Source organism: Stegostoma tigrinum, chromosome 37 (assembly GCF_030684315.1).
Source record: "Stegostoma tigrinum isolate sSteTig4 chromosome 37, sSteTig4.hap1, whole genome shotgun sequence".
Classification (NCBI taxonomy): Eukaryota; Metazoa; Chordata; class Chondrichthyes; order Orectolobiformes; family Stegostomatidae; genus Stegostoma; species Stegostoma tigrinum.
Genome location: NC_081390.1, coordinates 5,819,937 through 5,841,143, shown reverse-complemented (window position 1 = coordinate 5,841,143; position 21,207 = coordinate 5,819,937). Strand labels below are relative to the sequence as shown.

Sequence of the window (21,207 nt, the reverse complement as noted above, 5' to 3'; positions counted from 1 at the left end):
AAATAAGTATACAAAAGATGTGAGACCACAACAGGAAACAAAGTGGATTGAAAAAACAAATCAAGTAATTAACAATCAGAGCAGTGTGGCAAGTCATATCTGAGCAGCAAATTTCTAAGCCAGTTCTTTGGAAAGCATAACAACTGGTGTGAAATACTGAGCAAAAAATCAAATTTCCTTTCTAGCTTTACAATAAATGTTAGCTCATGGCTGAAGTAGACTGATTAGATGATTGGCATAGCACACCTAGTATACTTTCATGTCGCATAAGCACTGTCTGGTAGATTTCAGTTTCACGGAACCAGCTGGCCTCTTCTGCTGAAGGGAACACCTTTACTGCCACCTTCTCACCACGCCATCTTCCCATCCATACCTCACCATAGCGCCCTTTACCCACTAGTCGAACCATCTGAATTTGTTTTGCAATGGTACGTTGCACCTATGGGGGATGGAGAGTAAAAAGAAAATGGAAGCCATTTTATTGACAATATATTAGCAAAAGGAAAACAACAAAACATGTTTTAAATAATGATTTTCATCCTTTCAAAATGGGAGGATTACACCAGATACAGGCCAGCAAAGTAGCATTGGATTTACAGATTTGTATAGATTGACATGTCAAACCTGAAGACTCAATTGCATATCATACTTTATATATACACTTATTAAAATTCAAAATATAAATAATCTAACAAAATTAATAAGCAGGCTCATTCAGGGCAGCAGACGAAAAGTGGGGCAAGCATAAGGTGGTAGATGTAGGAACTCAGGAGTTCAGGGGTCAGATGCAAATCAGAAGGAATTGCACCATTGGCAAAGACTTCATATGAATTGGGCTGGAACAACAGTCCTTGCAGAAAGAATGAACTGAATTATACAAAGATTTCACACTACTAACATGTGCAGGGAAGGGAGGGAGGGAAGAAAGCTGGAGGACTCAGGTGGAAATGGAGAATAAGTAATAGTTCGAAATTGAAAGAAGGGAAAGAAACATTTTGCTTTAGGCACTATAAAAGGAAAACTGAAATATGTAAAGTAACTAAATCAAGAGAGAAAATGAAAGAAGAAATTAGAGCAAACAAACAGGTTGGAATACCTTGTATAATTAGGTACTCTTTATACAAATATGAAATTTAAGGAATAAATTGAATGAATCATCATAGATGATTCAATTCAATGATTCAATCATCATTTGTCTGCAAGAAATGTAGGCATAATTTTAACTAGGAGATTACAGATGGCAGCCAGCACTGAGGCATGGCTGAAAGCTGGTCTGGAAACTCAATGTATTAGGCAATAAATACAGGTAAGACGAGCTAAACGGTAGTGGAGAAGTTGCCTTACTAAGACTTAAATCACATCCATCAGAGGACATAATGATGGAAGCACATGTGGAACTTCCATGGATAGAATTAATAAACAAAAAGGTTAGGATTTATAGTGATTTCTTTCTAAACTAGATTATCCTTTGAACCGATCATTTAATTATTATTCAACTTTACAGTGAAAGAATCCTGGTTAAGCTCGGATAATGCTGCTTGGAAACTTCACTAATTGGCCTAAACGAAGCTTGTTTGCTTCAAAAGCAGAAATCTGAATGGCCAACATTTCCCTTTTGGTTTTGAATTTCTGGTACCTGGAATATGTTTAATTTCTTACACCTTTGTTCTTTCAAATTTTAATTTAACTAATACTCACCAGATAACATCAAAGCTGCAACACATGCTAATTTTCCTCAAGAGTGACTCAAAAATGTTCAAATATTTTACTAATCAGTCAAGTGCATTATAGTTTGAATTAATTTTGATGGAAGCTGTGCAACAGTTGCCTTTCGCAATACTGCAACATTATTGCATGTACTTAGCACCAAAGCACACTGCCGGAAATATTTCAGTTCAGACAATCTTTTAAGAGAATTCCAATATGGGTTAAGAGCAAGCCCAAGCCTAACATTTTAGCAGCATGCCAGTATGGTTTAATAGTGCACCACTGTGCTGTAACAGTACACAAATTTACTCTAATAGTGGGTTACTGTGGTCTGATATATTGAAAGTTTGGAAGCACAAGATTTCTGATCTTCAGACTGCTGCTTTAATAGCACTGCAAGGAAAAAAGATTGCTTGCTGACGTGATAATGATTTTAAAGATTAACTTGTTTTTAATCATGATTTTCACATATGGTATTGTTTCACAATGAAAGTTGATATGAATACCCCATCTCTTCAATGAATTCCAAGCCCACGTTTTTCTTTACTCTTTTTTTCACTTGGTCCTTTAGAAATTGGCCTATTAATTTTACTTAATCCCATTTATATTAATTGATGCAAACTTGAAGACTATCCAAATAATTATCACATTGGCCTGTGAAACATGATATATAAATACAAATTCTTCCTTTAATATTTTAACGAAGATCTGTAGCTCAGTTTACAGTTGGAGTTGTTGGTTGGTTCACCAAGCTGACTGGTTTTCATGCAAATGTCTTGTGTCCCTTCTGGGTGACATAATCAGTGCTGTGTAGCCTCCTTTGAAGTGCTCTTGTTCTATCCTGCTCTGAATTTGTATGTTCTGGTCTGTCATGGTGGGCAGACTTGTTTCCAGTTTTGTACTAAATGTGGTATGTAGATGGGGTTTATTCAACATGTTTGTAAATTGCATCAGTGGTTGAAAACCAGGCCTCCAGGAATTCTTGAGCTCGTCCTCGTACTGTGACTTTGTCCCAGTTAAATCGGTGTCTTTTTGTGTCAGAGTGTATTGAAACAAGGCAGAGTTGGTTATGCTGTTTTATTGTTAGTGTTCATGTATCTTGATGGCGAGTTTCCTGCCTGTTTTTTTACCAGCGTATACAGAAAGACTACACACACAGACCAAATCCTGAATTACAACAGCAGCCACCCCAGCGTCCACAATCAGAGCTGTGTCAAGACTCCGTTTAAACAAACGATAACCCACAGTAACACCCCGGAGCTGTACAAAAACAAAGAGGAACACCTGTGTAGAGTCTTTGCAAACAATGGGTATCCTAATAGCGGAGTCCACTGATGCCTGGCAAACACCACCAAGAAAACCCTGTATGCCTCAACACACTGACATCTTACCCTACATCAAAACTGACCACAAGACTCTTACAACCTCTTAGAATAAGGATGGCACACAAACCAACAGCCACACTTCGCCAGTTACTCTCAAAGACGAAAGATCCCATATCCAAAATGAGTGGGACAAATGTGATATGTAAGTACCATGCAGCAACGGTGAGAAACACTACATAGGACAGATGAGCAGGAAACTTGCCACCAGGATACATGAACACCAACTTGCAACAAAATGGCATGACCAACTCTTCCTTATTTCAATACACTCTGACACAAAAGAACATCAATTTAACTGGACGAAGTTAGAATATTAGGGCACGCAAGACAAAGACAAGCACAAGAATTCCTGGAGACCTGGTTTTCAACTACAGATGCCATTAACAAACATGCTGAAATAGTCCCGATCTACATACCACTACCGTACAAAGCAGGAAACAAGACTGCCTACTGTGATAGAGATAGTAGGAACTGCTGATGCTGAAGAATCTGAGATAACAAGGTGTAGAGCCGGATGAACGCAGCAGGCCAAGCAGCATCAGGAGGAATGGGAAAGCTGATGTTTCAGGTCTGGACCCTTCTTCAGAAATGGGGGAGGGGAAGGGGATTCTGAAATAAATATAGAGAGAGACAGAGAGAGGGGGAGGCGGATGGAAGATGGATAAAGGAGCAGATATGTGGAGAGGGGTCGGACAGGTCAAGGAGGCAGGGACAGAGCCAGTAAAGGTGAGGAGTTAGGATGGGGTTTGGTCAGTCAAGCAAAGACAAACTAGTCAAGGAGGTGGGGCTGGGCGTTGAGGTGGGAGGAGCGGATAGGTGGGAGAAAAGACGGACAAGTCAGGGAGGCGGGTGTGGAGCCAGTGAAGGCAAGTGTAGGTGGGGAGTTAGGATCGGTCTTCCATTGACTGACCAACCCCCATCCTAACTCCCCACCTACACTCACCTTTATTGGCTCCATCCCCGCCTCCTGTCCATCTCCTCTCCACCTATCTGCTCCTTTATCCACCTTCCATCTGCCTGCCCCCCTCTCTCTCTCTCTGTTTATTTCAAAATCCTCTTCCTCTCCCCCATTTCTGAAGAAGGGTCCAGACCTGAGACATCAGCTTTCCTACTCGGCCTGCTGTGTTCATCCAGCTCTATACTTTGTTATCTCTGTCTACCATGGCAGACTGGAACATAACAATTCAGAGCACGCAAGAACAGCAGCATTTCAAAGGAGGCTGCACAGCACTGATGGCGTCACCTAGAAGGGAGAACACGTATACGTGAAAATCAGTCAGTTCGGCGAACAAACCAACAACACCAATTCTTTCTTACTCAGTAAAACTTTCAAACATTGCTGAGGTGTTTCCAAAACTGATCCTAGTCTGAAAGTCTGAGCTAAGGGCAGAAAATCTGAATAACTTGTGCTTTTCCCACCTTGGGGAAAAAATAAGACCACCAAAGTAGATTAGGAAAATTAAGTTCAGTTGTAAAAACAATGTAAGGGCCCATTAGTTCAAATTAGGAAAAGGATGATTCAGATTTGATATTGGAATCTTTTCTTCACGTACAAATGTATACTTTCGGATACGGTTGGGGGAACAAAAATCGTTTTAATCATTTAAGAACTAGTGACTGGTTTGATGAAATAAAGTTACAAAAATTTCGGTTTGTTTTCTTCAATTAAAGGCCTCTGAATGTTAATATAAATTCTGACTACAGAAATTATTAATACCTACAAACAGCTTGTATGAAAGAAAGCATTAAATCTATCAAGTTTTGGGAGTCTGCTGTGCCCTGAGTAAATTGGTTCAATTTTTGATTTTAGCTGAGGTGAGGAGATACAGCAAGGAGGGGAAATTAGTTAAAAATTTAAAGCAGGATCTTCTCCAACTAGAGAATGAGGAAGTTAAAAAACAGTGAGGCAACTTTAATGTAAATTCTAATTGCAGAATGGTGAACTTTAGCTACAAGGATAAATGGAAAAGTGGGGACAGACAAGAATTAGATAATGATCTAAGGAGAAAAACATTGCAGGATTTATAGAGAATAGGCTGGAGAAGACTTAGTTTTTCTTGGAGGGAGCTGCTTCAGGCACTATAACCATTTTAGATTTCTTTGGAAAGATAATATTGATTGAGGTCTACACTGAAAAGTTTTCTGCTGGAAGTGGTAGAACATATAGATAGAAAAACTATTTTTAAACAGGTAAAACAAAAAAAAATCGGTTAGCTCAGCTTTTCCTGTGTCTCTATTTTGAGAAAGGTAGGGTTCAATAAATAAGGCTGTCAAGGGTAACAAAATTGTCATTTAGATAACCCAGAAATTACTGAAAGAAACAACTTAGCATATGATTGTGCAAGAATGTGTATTTCTGTAATTAGTGCTCTTACCAAAAGAGGGAGCCCAGATCCGCTACCTGAGCTCTGGGACTGGTCAATCAAGTCCTTCAGAGACTCGCCTGGTGGAATGAAAGCCACATCCTGCTCAAGGTCCCGGTTGTAGCGACGTCTGTCTGCTTGCCCTTTGTACCTAAACAAAATGTTGGTACTTTTCAGCCTTTGCTATCAATTCAGTGTAGTAACTGCTTACAAATAAACATTATTCTTCATTGTTATAAAGCAACATAAAAGAAAAAACACAGAAAGAACTGTGGATGTTAGAAATCAGAGACAAAAACAGAAATTGCTGGAAAAGTTCAGCCAGTCTGCCAGCATCTGTGGAGCGATATCAAAGTTAATGCTTCAGGTCCAGTGACCTTCTCAAAACTGATGATAGCTACTAGGCAAAAGTTGATTTATACAGAAGATTTATACAGAATCTTCCCTCCCACAACAGCAAAAAGGTCCTCCTTATCCTCACCTACCATCCCATCGGCATCCATAGCCATAGGACCATTAACCACCACTTCCATCACCACCAGCTGGATACCACTCGACCAATATTCCCCTCCCCTCCATTGTCAGTGTGCTGGAGGGATGGTTCCCTCTGCAACCCTCTGGTCCATTCCTCCTTCACTCTCCGTACCTCCCTACAGCCTCATGGCGTCTTCCTCTTCAAATGCAGGAGGTGTAACACCTGCCCGTTTATTTCCTCCCTTCTCACCATCCAAGGCCCTAAACATACCTTCCAGGTGCCTTTACCTGCACTTCACTCAATCTAGTCTACTGTATTTGCTGCTCACAATCTGGTCTCTTCTCCACTGGGGAAGTGAAGTGCAGATTGAGTGAACGTTTTGCAGACTGCACCCACCCCAACCCCCAGATCAGTCCACAAATGAAGACTTGTGCTTCCAGTTGCCTGCCACTTCAACACACCACGCTGTTCCTTGGCCAACATTTCTGCGTCAGGCTTCCTACAGAGGCCTAGCAAACTCAGCGCAAGCTGGAAGAACCGGACCTCATTTTCTGCTTGGAAGCTCTACAGCCTTCTGGCTTTAAAATAGAGTTCAACAATTTTGGGGCTTGAGGCTATGTACATACTCCAACCCCAGCGCACCAGGCCTTGTCATCCCATGGGCTGCTACCACATACAATGCATTGTCAGCTCCCAGTAGCCCTCATTAGCAACAATTCATTCCTGAGACTGATCTTTAACTACTCCTTCGTCCAACTGGCTTTTTTCTCTCTGTTTGGGCTTTATCTCCACCATTGTTTACTCTCTCCCCCCCACCCCATTTTCCGTATAAATATCAACCTTTTCCTTGTTATCTTCTGTTCTGAGGAAGGGACATTGGACCCAAAATGTTAACTCTGATTTCTCTCCACAAATGTTGTCAGGCCTGCTCAGTTTTTCCAGCAATTTCTGTTGTTGTTGTTGATAAAGGAAAAAGAATATTTTTGAAGAATAATAATAATAATAATAATAACGAGGAATCACTTTGAGTTGCAATAGTCTTGTACTCCACTAGATTGGCTTAAAATGGGGAGGAGTCTAAAAACCAGGGGTGGGGCAAGAGAGAGAGACAGGAACAAAAACAAAGTTGCTGGAAAAGCTCAGCACGTCTGACAGCATCTGTGAAGGGAAAAACAGAGTTAACATTTTGGGTCCAGTGACCCTCAGAACTGGGGGGAAAAAAAAAGGATCTACGAGGGCAGATGAAAGCTCAATTTAACGTTTCATCCAAATGAAGGCATTTGTAGCACTGCAACATTCTCTCACAAATACACTGAAGTAATTGGTTACATTAAATGGCTTGAACCCAAAATTTCCAGTTCAGAAGTGAAGGCACTATCAGTGAGGCAAGGCTGATATCTACAAAATGTAAGATTAGAAAGCACAAGCAAGTACTATATGCTAATCACCACTGGGTAACACTATTTCGTATGAAGATTTGTGACTTATCTGCTGTGCTGCTCAATCCAAAGATCACACAGACTACAATTTTAATTATTTCATAGGCCAAACATCACCAGACTTCATTCAACTATATTAAAACTGAAATAGGGAATAATGAAGATTTGTTTTACACTTAAGGTCATCAAAACTCTCAGCAAGGAAACAGGTAGCAAGACCTCATTTACAATCCTCTGTATTTTCTGACCTATACTGGCCTGGTCTGTTCTAGTCTGGCAGTGTGTTTCAGTCTTAAAATATTCATGCTTGTTTTCAACTCCTTGCATGGCCTCTTCCCTCTGTGTCTATGTAATTTTTAGCTCTACAACTGAGGTTTTTCAACTATTCAAATTTTGGGCTCTTACATGAACTTAATTTAAATCACTCCACCACTGGTAGCAGTGTTTCTTGCTGTTTAGACCCAACATTCTGGAATTCCTTTCCTAATCTATTCAGCCCTCAAACTCTCTTCTTTTAAAATGCTCCTTAAAAACGCCTGGGATAATTCATTATGTTAAAGGTGATTGCAAGTTTTGTTTTGGTTCGAAGAAGAGGTACAAACAAGGTGTTAAATGTATACAAACTGATTGTTGGACTCTCTCTTGCAAATTCAGGTGAATATGAAACACTTACAATCAAGCGTGTTACACAAAAATGATTATGTTCTAGCCAGGTGCCGCATGGATGCCCTTAGACAGAACCTTTCACTTAATGACTAAAGGAATTGCCACCTCACAAACATGGTAGCTTCTTATCCTTTCCTTGGTGCCCACCCTGCTGCAGAAGAAAAGCAACTGCAATGCACTAATTTCCGACGCTCTCAATATTAGTCACGTTATCAGGAGGTAACAAGGTGTAGAGCTGGATGAACACAGCAGGCCAAGCAGCATCTTAGGAGCAGGAAAGGTCACGTTTCAAGCCTAGACCCTTCATCAGAAAAGGGGGAGCGGGAGGGGATCTGAAATAAATAAGGACAGAGGGGGAGGTGGATCAAGGATGGATAGAGAAGAAAATAGGTGGAGAGGAGACAGACAAGTTAAAGGGGCGGGGATGGAGCTAGTAAAGGTGAGTGTAGGTGGGGTGTAAGGAGGAGATAGGTCAGTCCAGGGAGTGGGGACAGGTCAAGGGCGCTTGGGAATCCTGCAGCCCAAATGGTATCAACGTGGATTTCACAAGCTTCAAAATCTCTCCTCCCTCTACTGCATCCCAAAACCAGCCCAGCTTGTCTCCGCCTCCCTAACCTGTTCTTCCTCTCACCTATCCCCTCCTCCCAGCTGAAGCCGCACCCCCATTTCCTACCAACTAACCTCATCCCACCCCCTTGACCTGTCTGTCCTCCCTGGACTGACCTATCTCCTCCCTACCTCCCCACCTTCACTCGGATTCTCTAGCATCTGAAGTTCCTACTATCACATTTTCAGGAGTTTTGTTCCTCAAAACAATCAGTAGCTTAGTCCAATGAACTTCTCTTTTCACATAGAAGGCTAATACTCCAGAAAGATGTACCCCAAATCTAGAGTTTATATTACTGCAATGTGTAAAATGCAAACAATTAAGAAATTGCCGATAGCTAGAACAACGAAAAGCAGCACTCAAATCAGCTCTTACCTGAAGTAGAAAGCAGTTGTTATTATAATCAAGACAAAGATGCAGACAATCAGCGAGATTAACAGGCCTAATCGGTGGACGTCACCCTCAAATAGTCCGCCTGTTTGCAAAGATAAAGTTATGTGAAAAAATAACAGGAAAATATATAAATGCCTCTGGGCTTTGATGACAGATGTCACTAAAGCTTTATGAGAGTTAATTTGATACTAGTTGCAAGATACTTAAATCAATGGATAGAAGTATAGGTAGAAATACATTCTATTAAGGAATAATGTAAGAAAATAAATATTTTATTTGTAAAGTCATTATCTAGTATAATGGTCACATTGTCTTTAAATGAAATATGCACATTTTTTGATTTTCTTTAGCTTTTATGATAGAATATTACATGTATTAGAATTGTGGCATTCAATTCTGGAGTCATAAAATCATACAGCACAGAAACAGACCCTTTGGTCCAACTAGTTCATTCCAGCCATAATCCCAAACTAAACTACTGCCACCTGCCTGCTCCTGGCCCATTTCCCTCCAAACCTTTCCTATTCATGTATTTATCCAAATGTCTTTTAAATGTTGTAATTGTGCCTACATCCACCACTTCCTCAGGATGTTCATTCCACATGCGAACCATGTTTAAAAAGATCTGCCCCTCATGTCTTTTTAAAAATCTCTCTCCTCTCACTTTAAAAATGTGCCTCCTAGTCTTGAAATCCCCCATCCTAGGGAAATGACAATTACCAGTAACCCTATCTAGAGCCCTCTATTTTATAAACCTCTATAAAGTCATCTCTCAAACTCCTACACTCCAGTTAAAGAAGTCCCAACCTATCCAGGCTCTCCTTGTAGCTCAAACTCTCTGTTCCCGGCAACATCCTGGTAAACTACTTCTGAATCCTCTCCAGCTTGATAATATAATTCCTACAGCAGGGAAACCAGAACTGGACACAGACGCCGGAAGAGGCTTCACCAACGTCCTATGGATCCTTAAAATAACGTCCAACTCCTACACCCGAAGTTACTTCAGTAAAATCTGCAATATATTCAAAGTCTTGCATTTCAACATAACATATTATAAATTCTGATCTAGAGATTTAATGGAAAATGCCTATGCAAACCTCTATAGCCTTAATTACATCATTCTACACTAATGCATTAGAGCTCAGTTTTGGCTCCTGCCAGCTCTTCAACTATAGAGAAATCTCTACACTGGAGCCAATTCTACTTACCTGCAATTCCCTATTAGATGCAAATTAACTATGAATAATGATAGGAAATCAAATTATTAGATAATAAAAGGAAGGTTTCAAAATATGGGACTAATTAGACCCATGGACATGGTACAATAATCCCCAGTTCTAATAATACTACAACTGAAGGTTATTTGTGGTTTACAAGTAACCATGTGCAATACAATCAGCAAATGGCTGGTATTAGTTGATTGTTATGTAAAGATTTATTTGTAATAGAATTCCAAAGTATTAATGAAAGTAAACAGATAGAGAAACAATGAACTGACTACAGACCACATCATCCTTCACAACAACTTATTGCACAACTACAAAGTCTTTCTCATAATGCTTCAGAAAAATTCTGCAGTCACCCCAAGTCATATAATTCACAACTGTTCAAACACTGGAAAGATGAAATGATTCACAGCAGCAAAAATTAGACCAGCACCAATGCAATTCATGCGCGTAAGATTTCAGCTGAATTCAGTGTATGACAAAGTTTATACGCATCACAGTCACCCTGATCTAAGAATAAATGCAATAAACTGCATTACTGCATGTAGGGTGTCAACTTTTCTAGGTAATAGGTGGAGAAATTGAAACTATCAAAACCACGTATCAAAAATTAACACAAGACATCAGAAAAAAAAGTTTTGAAAAGGGAATTATCAATGAAATGTTCTGAATTAGTTTCAAAACATTATATATTTTACGATTGAAATTCCACAATTTCATAGTTTTTTTAAAAATTGAGACATGAAAGTTCAGACAACCAAAAACTCCAAACTCTATCTACTGCTTACCAGAATCAGAAATTGGAGTAAGCGTTGGGTGCAAATCCTTGTTACAGAAGTCAGTGTTACAGCACTCGATAGTTCTCCGTTTTCTTACTTTTGTTGAATCCTGTGTAGGAAAAGCAAAGCCCTAGATCGTTGATTTTGAGGATTCCAAACCTAGGATCCATCTTAATAAATAGCTGAAGTCGATTTACATTTTTTTTAAACATAAAATCAAGATTTCACCAGTTTCATTCAAATCTGTTACATCTTTCAAGACTTAAGGATTTTCAGCAAAAACCTTTCTCTTCCTTCTTCAGATTAATTCCAAAGGTCAAAAAACGTTGGCATGGTTAGTAAGCTTGCAGTTGGCATCAAACTTGGAGGTGGAGAGGACAGCGACACAGGACCTTGATAAAATTGAACAATGGGCCAAGGAATGGCAGATGGAGCTAAATTTAGGTAAATATGATATGCTGCATTTTGGAAAGGCAAATCAGGCAGGCCTTAATGATAAGGTCCTGGGGAAGGTTGCTGAACAAAAACACCTTGGAATGCAGGTTCATACTTCCTTGAAAGTGAGGTCCCAGGTAGACAGGATTGTTTGGTATGCTTGCCTTTATGGGTCAGTGCATGGAGTATAGGAATTCGGAGGTCATTTTGCGGCTGTACAGGACTTGTGAAATACTGCATACAAATCTGGTCTCCCTGCAGTAGAAAGGATGTTGAGAAATTTGAAAGGGTTCAGAAATGATTCAGAAGGCCAGTATTGGAGGGTTTGAATAGACTGGGGCTATGTTCCCTGGAGCATCAGAGGCTAAGGAGTGACCTTAGAGAAGCTAATAAAATCATTAGTAGCATGGATATGCTGAAAAGGCAAGATCTTTTCCCCAGCATAGAGAAATCCAGAACTGGAGGGCTTAGGATTAAGGTGAGAGGGGAAAGATACAAAAGGGACTGTAGGGGCAACTTTTTCATGCAGAGTGTGGTTCGTGTATGGAGTGAGCTGCCAGAGGAAGTGGTGGAACTGGATACAATTACATCATTTAAAAGGCATCCGGATGGGTATTTGAATAAGAAGGGGTTAGAGAGATATAGGCCAAATGCTGGCAAATGGGACTAGATTAATTTAAGATGTCTGCTTGGTATGGGCGAGTTAGACCAAAGGGTTCGTTTCTGTGCTGTAGGTCACTATGATGCTATGCATTTTCAGGGCATGGACATTATTGGCATATTAGGGCAGATTACTGAAGCTTGGCTAGAGAATTAGGTTTCAAGGATTGTTTTAAAAAGAGAAAACGAGAGAGATAGGGAGTCAGAGAAGTTTAGAGAGAGAATTATAGAGTTTAGGACGAAAGCAACTAAAGGCATGGCCACCAATTAGGAACAATTAAAACCTGGGATATGTAAAAGGCCAGAATAAGATGAGCAGATGTGGCTCAGAGGCTACAGAGCTAGAGGAGATTTCAGAGTGCAGGAGGAAACATTGTGGAAGGATTTGAAAACAATGGGGGAAATCTTTAAAATTAAGGGTAACCAGGAGCCAATGTTAGACAGCAAGCAAGTGATAGGTGAATCAGACATGGCTTCAGGAAGGAACTTATCAGTTTTAGATCGCTGAATCCCTAAAATGTGGAATCAGGCCCTTCAGCCTAACAATTCAACATCAATCCTCAGATTATCCCACACAGGCCCCTTCCCCTGTAACCCACCTAATCTACACATCCCTAAACACTATGGGCAATTTAGCATGGCCAATCCACCCAGCCTGCACATCTTGAACTGTGGGACAAAACTGGAGTACCTGGAGGAAACGCAAGCAGACAAGGGGAGAATGTGCAAACTCCACGCAGACAGTTGCCTGAGGGTAGAACTGAATCCCTGGTGCTGTGAGGCAGCAGTGCTAAACACTGAGCCAACGTGCCGCCATTATGACATGGGCAGCAGCATACATATCTACCGTTTATTACGCTGAGGACAAAACCAGTTTCTACCACTTGAATGAGTGGTGAATATAGTCTTCACCTCTTTTGAAACAATTTTATACACTAAGCATCAATAAAACATTGTCCCTCAAACAACATATCTGATTGTGTAGCTGAAACAAGGGTTACAGTCTCACAATAAGGGGAAGGTAATTTAGGACTGAAAGGGGAAGAGCAACTTCATCACTCGGGTATGATGAATTTTGGAATTCTCTAACCCAGGAGGGTCAGTCATTGCGTATGTTCAAGAGAGGGATCAATAGATTTCTAGGTGTTAAATACATCAAAAGATAATTCAGAAAAAAATGGTTTTGAAGTAAAAGATCCAGTTGATCGTAGAGCAGGCTAGTCAGTCTGAATGACCTATTTATGCTTCAATGGGCTACTCTGCTTAAAAAAAAACAGGGAGAGATAAGGGTGTGGGGGCATTTGAAATCAAGGATGATAATTTTAAATGCAAGTTATCTTTGGACCAGGAGCCAAAACAGATCAAGAAGCACACAAGTGATGAATGAACGGACCTCACTACGAGTTAAAATATGGGCAACAGGGTTGGGGCAAGTCCAAATTCACAGCTGGTGAAAGGTTAGAAGCTAGTCATGGTACCATTGGAACAGTTGAATTGAGAGGCAACAAAGGCAAAGATGGGCTGACACAAGGGCAGCAACAGTGGTATACATCGGTGATCAAGTCGCAGAAATGGGCACAGAAACTTATCGCAGATTCAAACAGGGTGCAAGATAGTTTTTCTTAAGTTTTACGTTCATCATTACACCAGCTGATATGATGGAATTTGACCTCATGTCCCAGCTTTGGTGTCTGGATTACTAATCTGAGGATTTGCCAACTTCACGACCTTCTGGTTCAGCCTATGAAGTTTGGGGATAGGAAAGCAATCGGAGTAGCTTTTACTTGTCCCTATAATTTTGTGATGAAATACCTGCCCAAGTCCTGAATAGTTGATAATACCCATGACAGAAAGATGCCTGTTGCTGCAAACGTGAAGCATGTGGAAGGACAGGTTTGGGATTGGTAGAATGTGATGGTATCCCAAAATTGAAAATTCCTGTGTATCCTACTTAGTAACTTCAGCTGGTCAAGCTTTGTTAAAGTTGCTAAAAGGAAATCATCAGAAACTTCTGAATGCTGGAATTAAAATGCCAGCTGCTTGTGGGAGTATTAAACAAGCCAAGCAAGAGGAAACAATTCTTAGGTATAATGCAAACAGAATTTTTTTTTAAAATCGAAGATGGAATAGTTTAACCTTGGATATCCAAATACTGCTGAGTCAGGCACAGCTCAAAATTATAGCTTGTCTATTCCATAAAGCCTGAGCAATTCTTATTTGCATTTGTATTTTTCATCCTACTGATTGCTCCATTTAGAATTTCACATATAGTACAGTTTTTTCTTAGGTCCTTTCTGTCAGTATCCTATAACTGAATATCTAGATCGGCTATGACACATTGCAATATATGCAAATTAACAGGTATATTTATTCAGATTGATTTTATGCTCTGCAAAACTTCATAGAGGGTAGAGAAGGCTGGGCCTGCAGGAACATTGAACTTGATACTCCTTAATATTCAATATAATGCAAAATTTCCAACAGATTTTCTATAATGGTCTTAAGGTTCCATTCTCTTTGTTAATGAAACCAAGGGAAGAAATTGTACAAGTAATCAGAAACAAAATGAATGAAAACTAGCAAGAAATGATGCCCTCAAGATTCAAGGAGATTATCTTCTTGCTGGGTCAATAATGAAAAAACTGGAGAAACCAAGAATTTTTATATCCCAATTTCTTGCTGAAAAAGTGCAACAAATGGAACTATTTGGTATGAGACAACCAACAAAATAGATGCAAAATGTAATCGCCATTCAGCTTGTGCTACCCCTAAGTGTCTGTCTTGAATTTTCCAAATACTATGAGGACATAAAAGACTATACCACTGTGGTACAGAAAGAACAACTGTTTGAGATTCGTATCAAGACAAACAATCATTTTGAAACATAGTTACTATCATGTAGGCACTCTAGTCAATCTGTGCAAAGATCCTTCAAACAGCGATAAAAGATATGTCATCTGAAACAGTTATCCACCCCAATTACACTTTTTGACCTCTCTGCCAAATGAAAGAGCACCAGAAAGTACTGGAGAATCTCAGCATTTCTGCAGCATCTGTGGAGAGAGAAAAAGTTTATTTTACTTTGGAACCTGAAGAGGAGTAATGGGACTCAAATTATTAACTGTTTCTCTTTCTACAGATGCTGCCAGACCTCCTGAGTTTCCCCAGCACTTCCTGTTTTTATTTCCAGTCTCCTGCATCTGTCATATTTTGCTTTAATTATAAAGGGAAATAGGACCTTACCTACCCCATCTTGGTTCTTCATAATTTTATGCCCCTCAATTACATCTCTCCTGAGCCTTCTCTATTCCAAAAAAAAATTTTACTCTATCCATTACCATTTTATAGCTTTTTTTTGTCTATTTCTGACAAAGTTCTTCTACAGCATCTTCACATGCAAAAACCTCTGCCACCTAGATGAATAGGAGCAGCAGCAGCCTCTGCAGCAGATACATGGGAACAGCATTCTTTCAAGATCCCCTCAATGTCACGGTTTGGAGCACTACTACTTTATCGAACAAAATCCTGGAACTACCTCCCTAATAGCATTGCGGACATAGCTACATCACATCGAATACACAGGTTTAACAGAGCAGTTAACCACCAAACTCCGTAAGGACAGTATAGTATAGGAATCGGTGGCCTTGTAAGAGACAGATACATCCCATTAATGAATAAAAAAGAAACACAAAAAGGACCATACACTTTCTTGGCGCAGTATATAACAAATACGCTTCATGGAAAATTCAGACTTTTGCTTTTCATCTGCCACTGAAATATTTAATTTACAGTGAAATTCATAGAGAAATACTTCCTATAATTCTGTACAAGATCACTTTTGGAGGGGAATAATCAATGCTATAATGAACAAGAGCAGCCAGAAGATTTTTAAACAATTGGTTTATATGGTCTCTCTTTCTCAGAGGAATATTACTAGACTTCCAATGGCTTAGATCCAGATCACTATCCAGGTCAAAATACATTCGTAGGTATGAGTGGATGAACCAGAGTACAGTTTTTGACTAATTTAAAAACTAGCTAATTATGTGAATGGTTTTTCAGGGAATTTTATTTGAAACAGTTTGCTATGATGGACTTTGTTCCTGGTGTGAGAGCAGATCTGAACTAAACTGCAGGAGCAAAGGTTCAGTACTGTAAAAGCAGATCAGTCAGAAATTTAATTCATTCATGGGAAGTCTGTATGGTTTTGCAAATCCTATATTTGTTGGTCTTAGCTAATTGGCCATGAGAAGATGTTGGTGTTACAATAATGAGGTTTAAAAGGCTATTATGTTTTGGAACTGTATGGTTAAACTTGGGGGGAATCAAAAAACTCAAGTGCCAAACAACGAGTATGACCAACAAGAGTTTAATCAATGGAATTGTCAATGCTTAGTCATCCACTATCATCACCTTGGCATGACCACTGACCAAATGCTCGACAGGACCAGACACATTGATGCTGTGGCTACAACGGCAATACAGAGGCTGGGAAATCTGGAATGAGTACCTCAATTCTTAATTCCCCAAAGCCTTTCTCCCATCAATAAGTGCGATGGATTATTTTCCATTTGGCTGAATATTTCATCTTCAAAGGCATTAGAGATATTACACAGGAGAGTGTAGTCCATTTGGTTTGCAGCCCATCTAAATTCTTAAACATTCATTTCTTTCATCAGTGGCAGCAGTGTATACAACTATAGGATGCACTGCAATATATTGTTAAGGCCTTTTGTACGGTAATTATTAGACCAACAAGCTCTCCTACCAAAAGAACAAGGGCAAGTAGGTACATGGGAACACTACCATTTTCAAGTTCCATTCCAAGTTTCACACCGATCCTGAATTAGAAATATGTCATTGCTCCTGTACAATTGTGTTTTAATCCTGGAACTCCCTTTCTTTCAGCATTTTTGGATGCACGTTTACCGCAGAGAATAGAGTGATTCAAGAAAGCAGCTGGAACACCTTTTCAAGGGCAATTGGGGATAAAATAAACCCACAGGTCTTTTGTCAAAAACAGTATGGCAATTCTTGATATTCATTGTTAAAATACAAGAGTAATCCATAATACAATGAAATAAGAGAGCTGAAGATCCTGACTTTACAATGTTGATTTTACCTTGCATTGGAAATCTGCTCCTTCTAACCTCATGCAGCCAGAGCCAAGTGTAATTTCTCCGTTTTCATCTTCTTCAATAATGGCAAAACAATTTCCATTTGTTCTGAGTTATGAAAAAAATAATATTAATAATCATATATATTAGTATGTTAATCAAGCAGTTTGAGATTCTGATAGCAATTGAGCTAGATAGCATTTTAAAGCCCAAGCTGATGGGGTAAGGAAGGAGAATTTTTACATTTACAACGTCTGTGACAAGGAAGAAAACATGTGCAAGGAACCTTCATAAAGTATTACTGAGATCATTTTTGCTCAGCGTATTTTGTGGCCTAGGGTGTAAAACTCCGTAGCATGCAAAGAATACAATCTAATGAAGACCTTCTACTTCAAAAACTGACAACTGCAACAAAAATGTCAATAATTTAAATGATACCATACTTGTCTGGAATAGGCCTTTTTATGTTCCCATCCTTGCATGTAATACAATAATTATATTCATGCCAAGTCAGAATTCTATAGCACAGAAAAAGGCCCTTTGGCCCATTGTGTCCATGCTGGCTAAAAACAGCTATCTAGCTATTCTAATCCCAAACTGTGAATTTCCTCAAGTATTTGGAGTCTTTTTTATAAACTAAAAAGTTACAATGCTTATTTCAACCATAAAGATATTCAACTCCAGTGATACTCTGTGGATAAACCACATCTCACGTTATTCCAAAGTGTCAATCATACTCATTACTCTTCTTGGCGGTAAAAATTATGCAATTAGGATGTTAGTTAATCACATAAAAAGCCTCAATCAATAGCTTGTTAACATGACATTACTTCGTGATCGTGGGGAAAATTTACAGTTTGATTCCTTGCAACATACTCAACTGGCCCAGTAAACCAACAATCAGACACACCCATACTACCCACAGCACAATACACAAGAGTGGTTAAGATTTTAATCATTAACATTTGTTGACAGAATTTGAACAAGCAAAGGTATACCAGTTTTCTAACAGTCAAACTCAACAAAAACTTTCATTTAAATAGCACCTTGAACATAGAACATAGAACATAGAACAATACAGCGCAGAACTGGCCCCTTCGGCCCTCGATGTTGCACTGGCCTGTAAACTAATCTAAGCCCCTCCCCCTACACTATCCCATCATCATCCATCTGCTTATCAAAGGACTGTTTAAATGCCCCTAATGTGGCTGAGTTAACTACATTGGCAGGCAGGGTGTTCCACGCCTTTACCACTCTCTGAGTAAAGAATCTGCCTCTGATATCTGCCTTAAATCTAGCACCCCTCAATTTGTAGCTATGCCCCCTTGTACAAGCTGAAGTCATCATTCTCGGAAAAAGCCTCTCACTGTCAACCCTATCTAATCCTCTGATCATCTTGTACATCTCTATTAAATCCCGCCTTAGCCTCCTTCTCTCCAATGTGAACAGACCCAAGTCCCTCAGCCTTTCTTCATAGGGCCTGCACTCCAGGCCAGGCAACATCCTGATAAATCTCCTCTGCACTTTCTCCAATGCTTCCACATCCTTCCTGCAATGGGACGACCGGAACTGCACGCAATATTCCAAATGAGGCCGCACTAGCGTTTTGTACTGTTGCAGCATGACATCACGGCTCTGGAACTCAATCCCTCTACCAATAAAACCTAGCACACCGTAAGCCTTCATAACTGCACTATCAACCTGGGTGGAAACTTTCAGGGATCTATGTACATGGACACCAAGACCCCTCTGCACATCCACACTACCAAGAATCTTTCCCTTGACCCGGTATTCTGCCTTCCTATTATTTCTCCCAAAAGTGAGTCACCTCACATTTATCTGTATTAAAATCCATTTGCCACCTTTCGGCCCAATTCTGCAGTTTATCCAAGTCTCTCTGCAACCTGCAACATTCTTCCACACTGTCCACTACTCCACCGACTTTAATGTCATCTGCAAACTTACTAACCCATCCACCTATGCCTGCGCCCAAGTCAGCTATAAAAATGACAAACAGCAGTGGTCCCAAAACAGATCCTTGAAGCACACCACTAGTAACCTGACTCCGGGCTGAATATTTTCCATCAATCATCACTTGCTGCCTTCTTACGAAAGCCAGTTTCTAATCCAAACCGCTAAATCTCCCTCAATCCCATGTCTCTGCATTTTCTCCAATAGCCTACCATGTGGAACCTTATCAAAGGCTTTACTGAAGTCCATGTACACCACGTCACCTGCCCTTCCCTCATCCACATGCTCGATCACCTTCTCAAAAAACTCAATGAGGTTAGTGAGACATGACCTGCCCTTGACGAATCCATGCTGTCTCCAGTCAAATTGTTGCTTGCTAGATGATTATAAATCCTATCTCTTATAACCCTTTCCAAAACTTTTCCTACAACAGACACAACTGTCCAATCACAGAATGGCTATCAAGCACTAGAACAGGGAAGGGAGCTCTGAAATAAATAGAGAGAGGAGGGGTGGAGCTGGGGTAGGTAGGTGGGAAGGTGATTGGCAAGTGCAGGTAGGTAGTGGTGAAGGTTGGTCAGTGAGTTTGGAGGAGTGGATAGGTGGGAGAGAAGACAGACAGGTTGCTCAAGGTGTGGTTAAAAAGGAACATTTTGAGGAAGAATTCAAAAAGTGATGACAGACATAGCAAGAAAGGCAACTTAATGAGATAATTACAGATTTTACAGGCCTAACAACTAAAGTTCTGTTACCAATGATCAAATGGAAGATGGCCAGAATCAGAACAGAGCATTTATATCATGAAATTTATTAGAAGTGGAATATATTGCACGAGGGAATTATGGAATGAGTTCGAGATGTGTACCCAAGCCTTTGCTCGAAGACATACGCTGGCTGGTCAGCTATTCTTGGAACAGTGACTGAAACTATTGGCAGTCCCAACAACCAAAACGAAAGACATAAATAAGAGTGAAGGATAAAAACTTGATTTGCTGCTGCTTCAAGTTAAAAATCAAATACTATTTTGCATTAGTGGAAGAGAAAAAAAAAATCACATAATAATGAAGTACCTGCGCTATAAAAAGGCTAAAACTGGCAAGTGGCAACAGAAACAATTAAAGGCACTTATTGAAGTTAACTTTTGAGGTAGGAGGACATTTTCAGTTCAGTGAAAGATGTGCTGAGGGAACCACAGTCCAGCGTTACACAAATCATTAAAGAGCCAGGATTATATCTTTTAAGATGAAAACATAATTGCTCCACTCTCTTTCCTAGATTGACACAGCAGAACCTTTTACTTTTCTTTCAGCAAGATGGAAGACATTCCAACGATACTTCTAAATGTGGAAGTGCTGGAGGTAGAGCTGGTGGAGTCCAATGATTTAACTTCATTCTGCCTTGTCTTAAAATCAATAATAACGCAAAAGAATAAAAATCTAAAGGGTGCAATATTTGCATACTATATCAATACTCATGGTAGATACATCTTTATTGCTGTTTCATACTATATTTTTACATATTAAAATACATCAATGCACCTTTCTTTCACAGTCGATGAACAGCGCAATACTCACTTGCATGTATTGTTTGCTTCTTCAGTTGCACAGTGACCAGAGCAGTAACAATTAAGTCTTGCCTCTGCATCTTCGGGTGCTACTGTAGCACCATTGGTCTTCATGCCTGTTCCCATAAGCATGCTATCTGGATTCTGGCCTTTTGAAAAGGAAGCATCAAAATGGATATTAGGGAATACTGTGAAGATTAAACATGTATTATACACAGCAGGCATAGATTATACACTGATTTGTACTTGCCCTCATACTATGCTATGCTTATTCTTCTGTTACTAAGGTAGCTTACAAAGTCTTCACTATTCCTATTCATCATTATACATCAGGATATTTTCACTCCATATGTGGTGCTAAATAAATGATGTTCTTCCTCTCAAAGAAGAAAAATTCAATGCCACTGCATTTTGCGTAAC

At 39.7% G+C, this 21,207-nt stretch overlaps 1 protein-coding gene across 2 annotated transcripts in view; it reads right to left on the bottom strand.

Annotated features, from left to right (window-relative positions):
* The window catches only part of bmpr1aa (bone morphogenetic protein receptor, type IAa), a 230,202-nt gene that overhangs the window by 9,565 nt on the left and 199,430 nt on the right, over positions 1-21,207 (bottom strand). For both annotated transcript variants that reach the window (XM_048563537.2, XM_048563538.2), the window contains 6 exons: positions 20,798-20,936; positions 17,258-17,360; positions 11,050-11,149; positions 9,018-9,117; positions 5,468-5,606; positions 247-439 (listed from right to left, as the gene is read on the bottom strand). In XM_048563537.2, the coding sequence (XP_048419494.1) occupies positions 247-439; positions 5,468-5,606; positions 9,018-9,117; positions 11,050-11,149; positions 17,258-17,360; positions 20,798-20,936 (774 nt within the window). The remainder of the gene's footprint in view (positions 1-246; positions 440-5,467; positions 5,607-9,017; positions 9,118-11,049; positions 11,150-17,257; positions 17,361-20,797; positions 20,937-21,207) is intronic.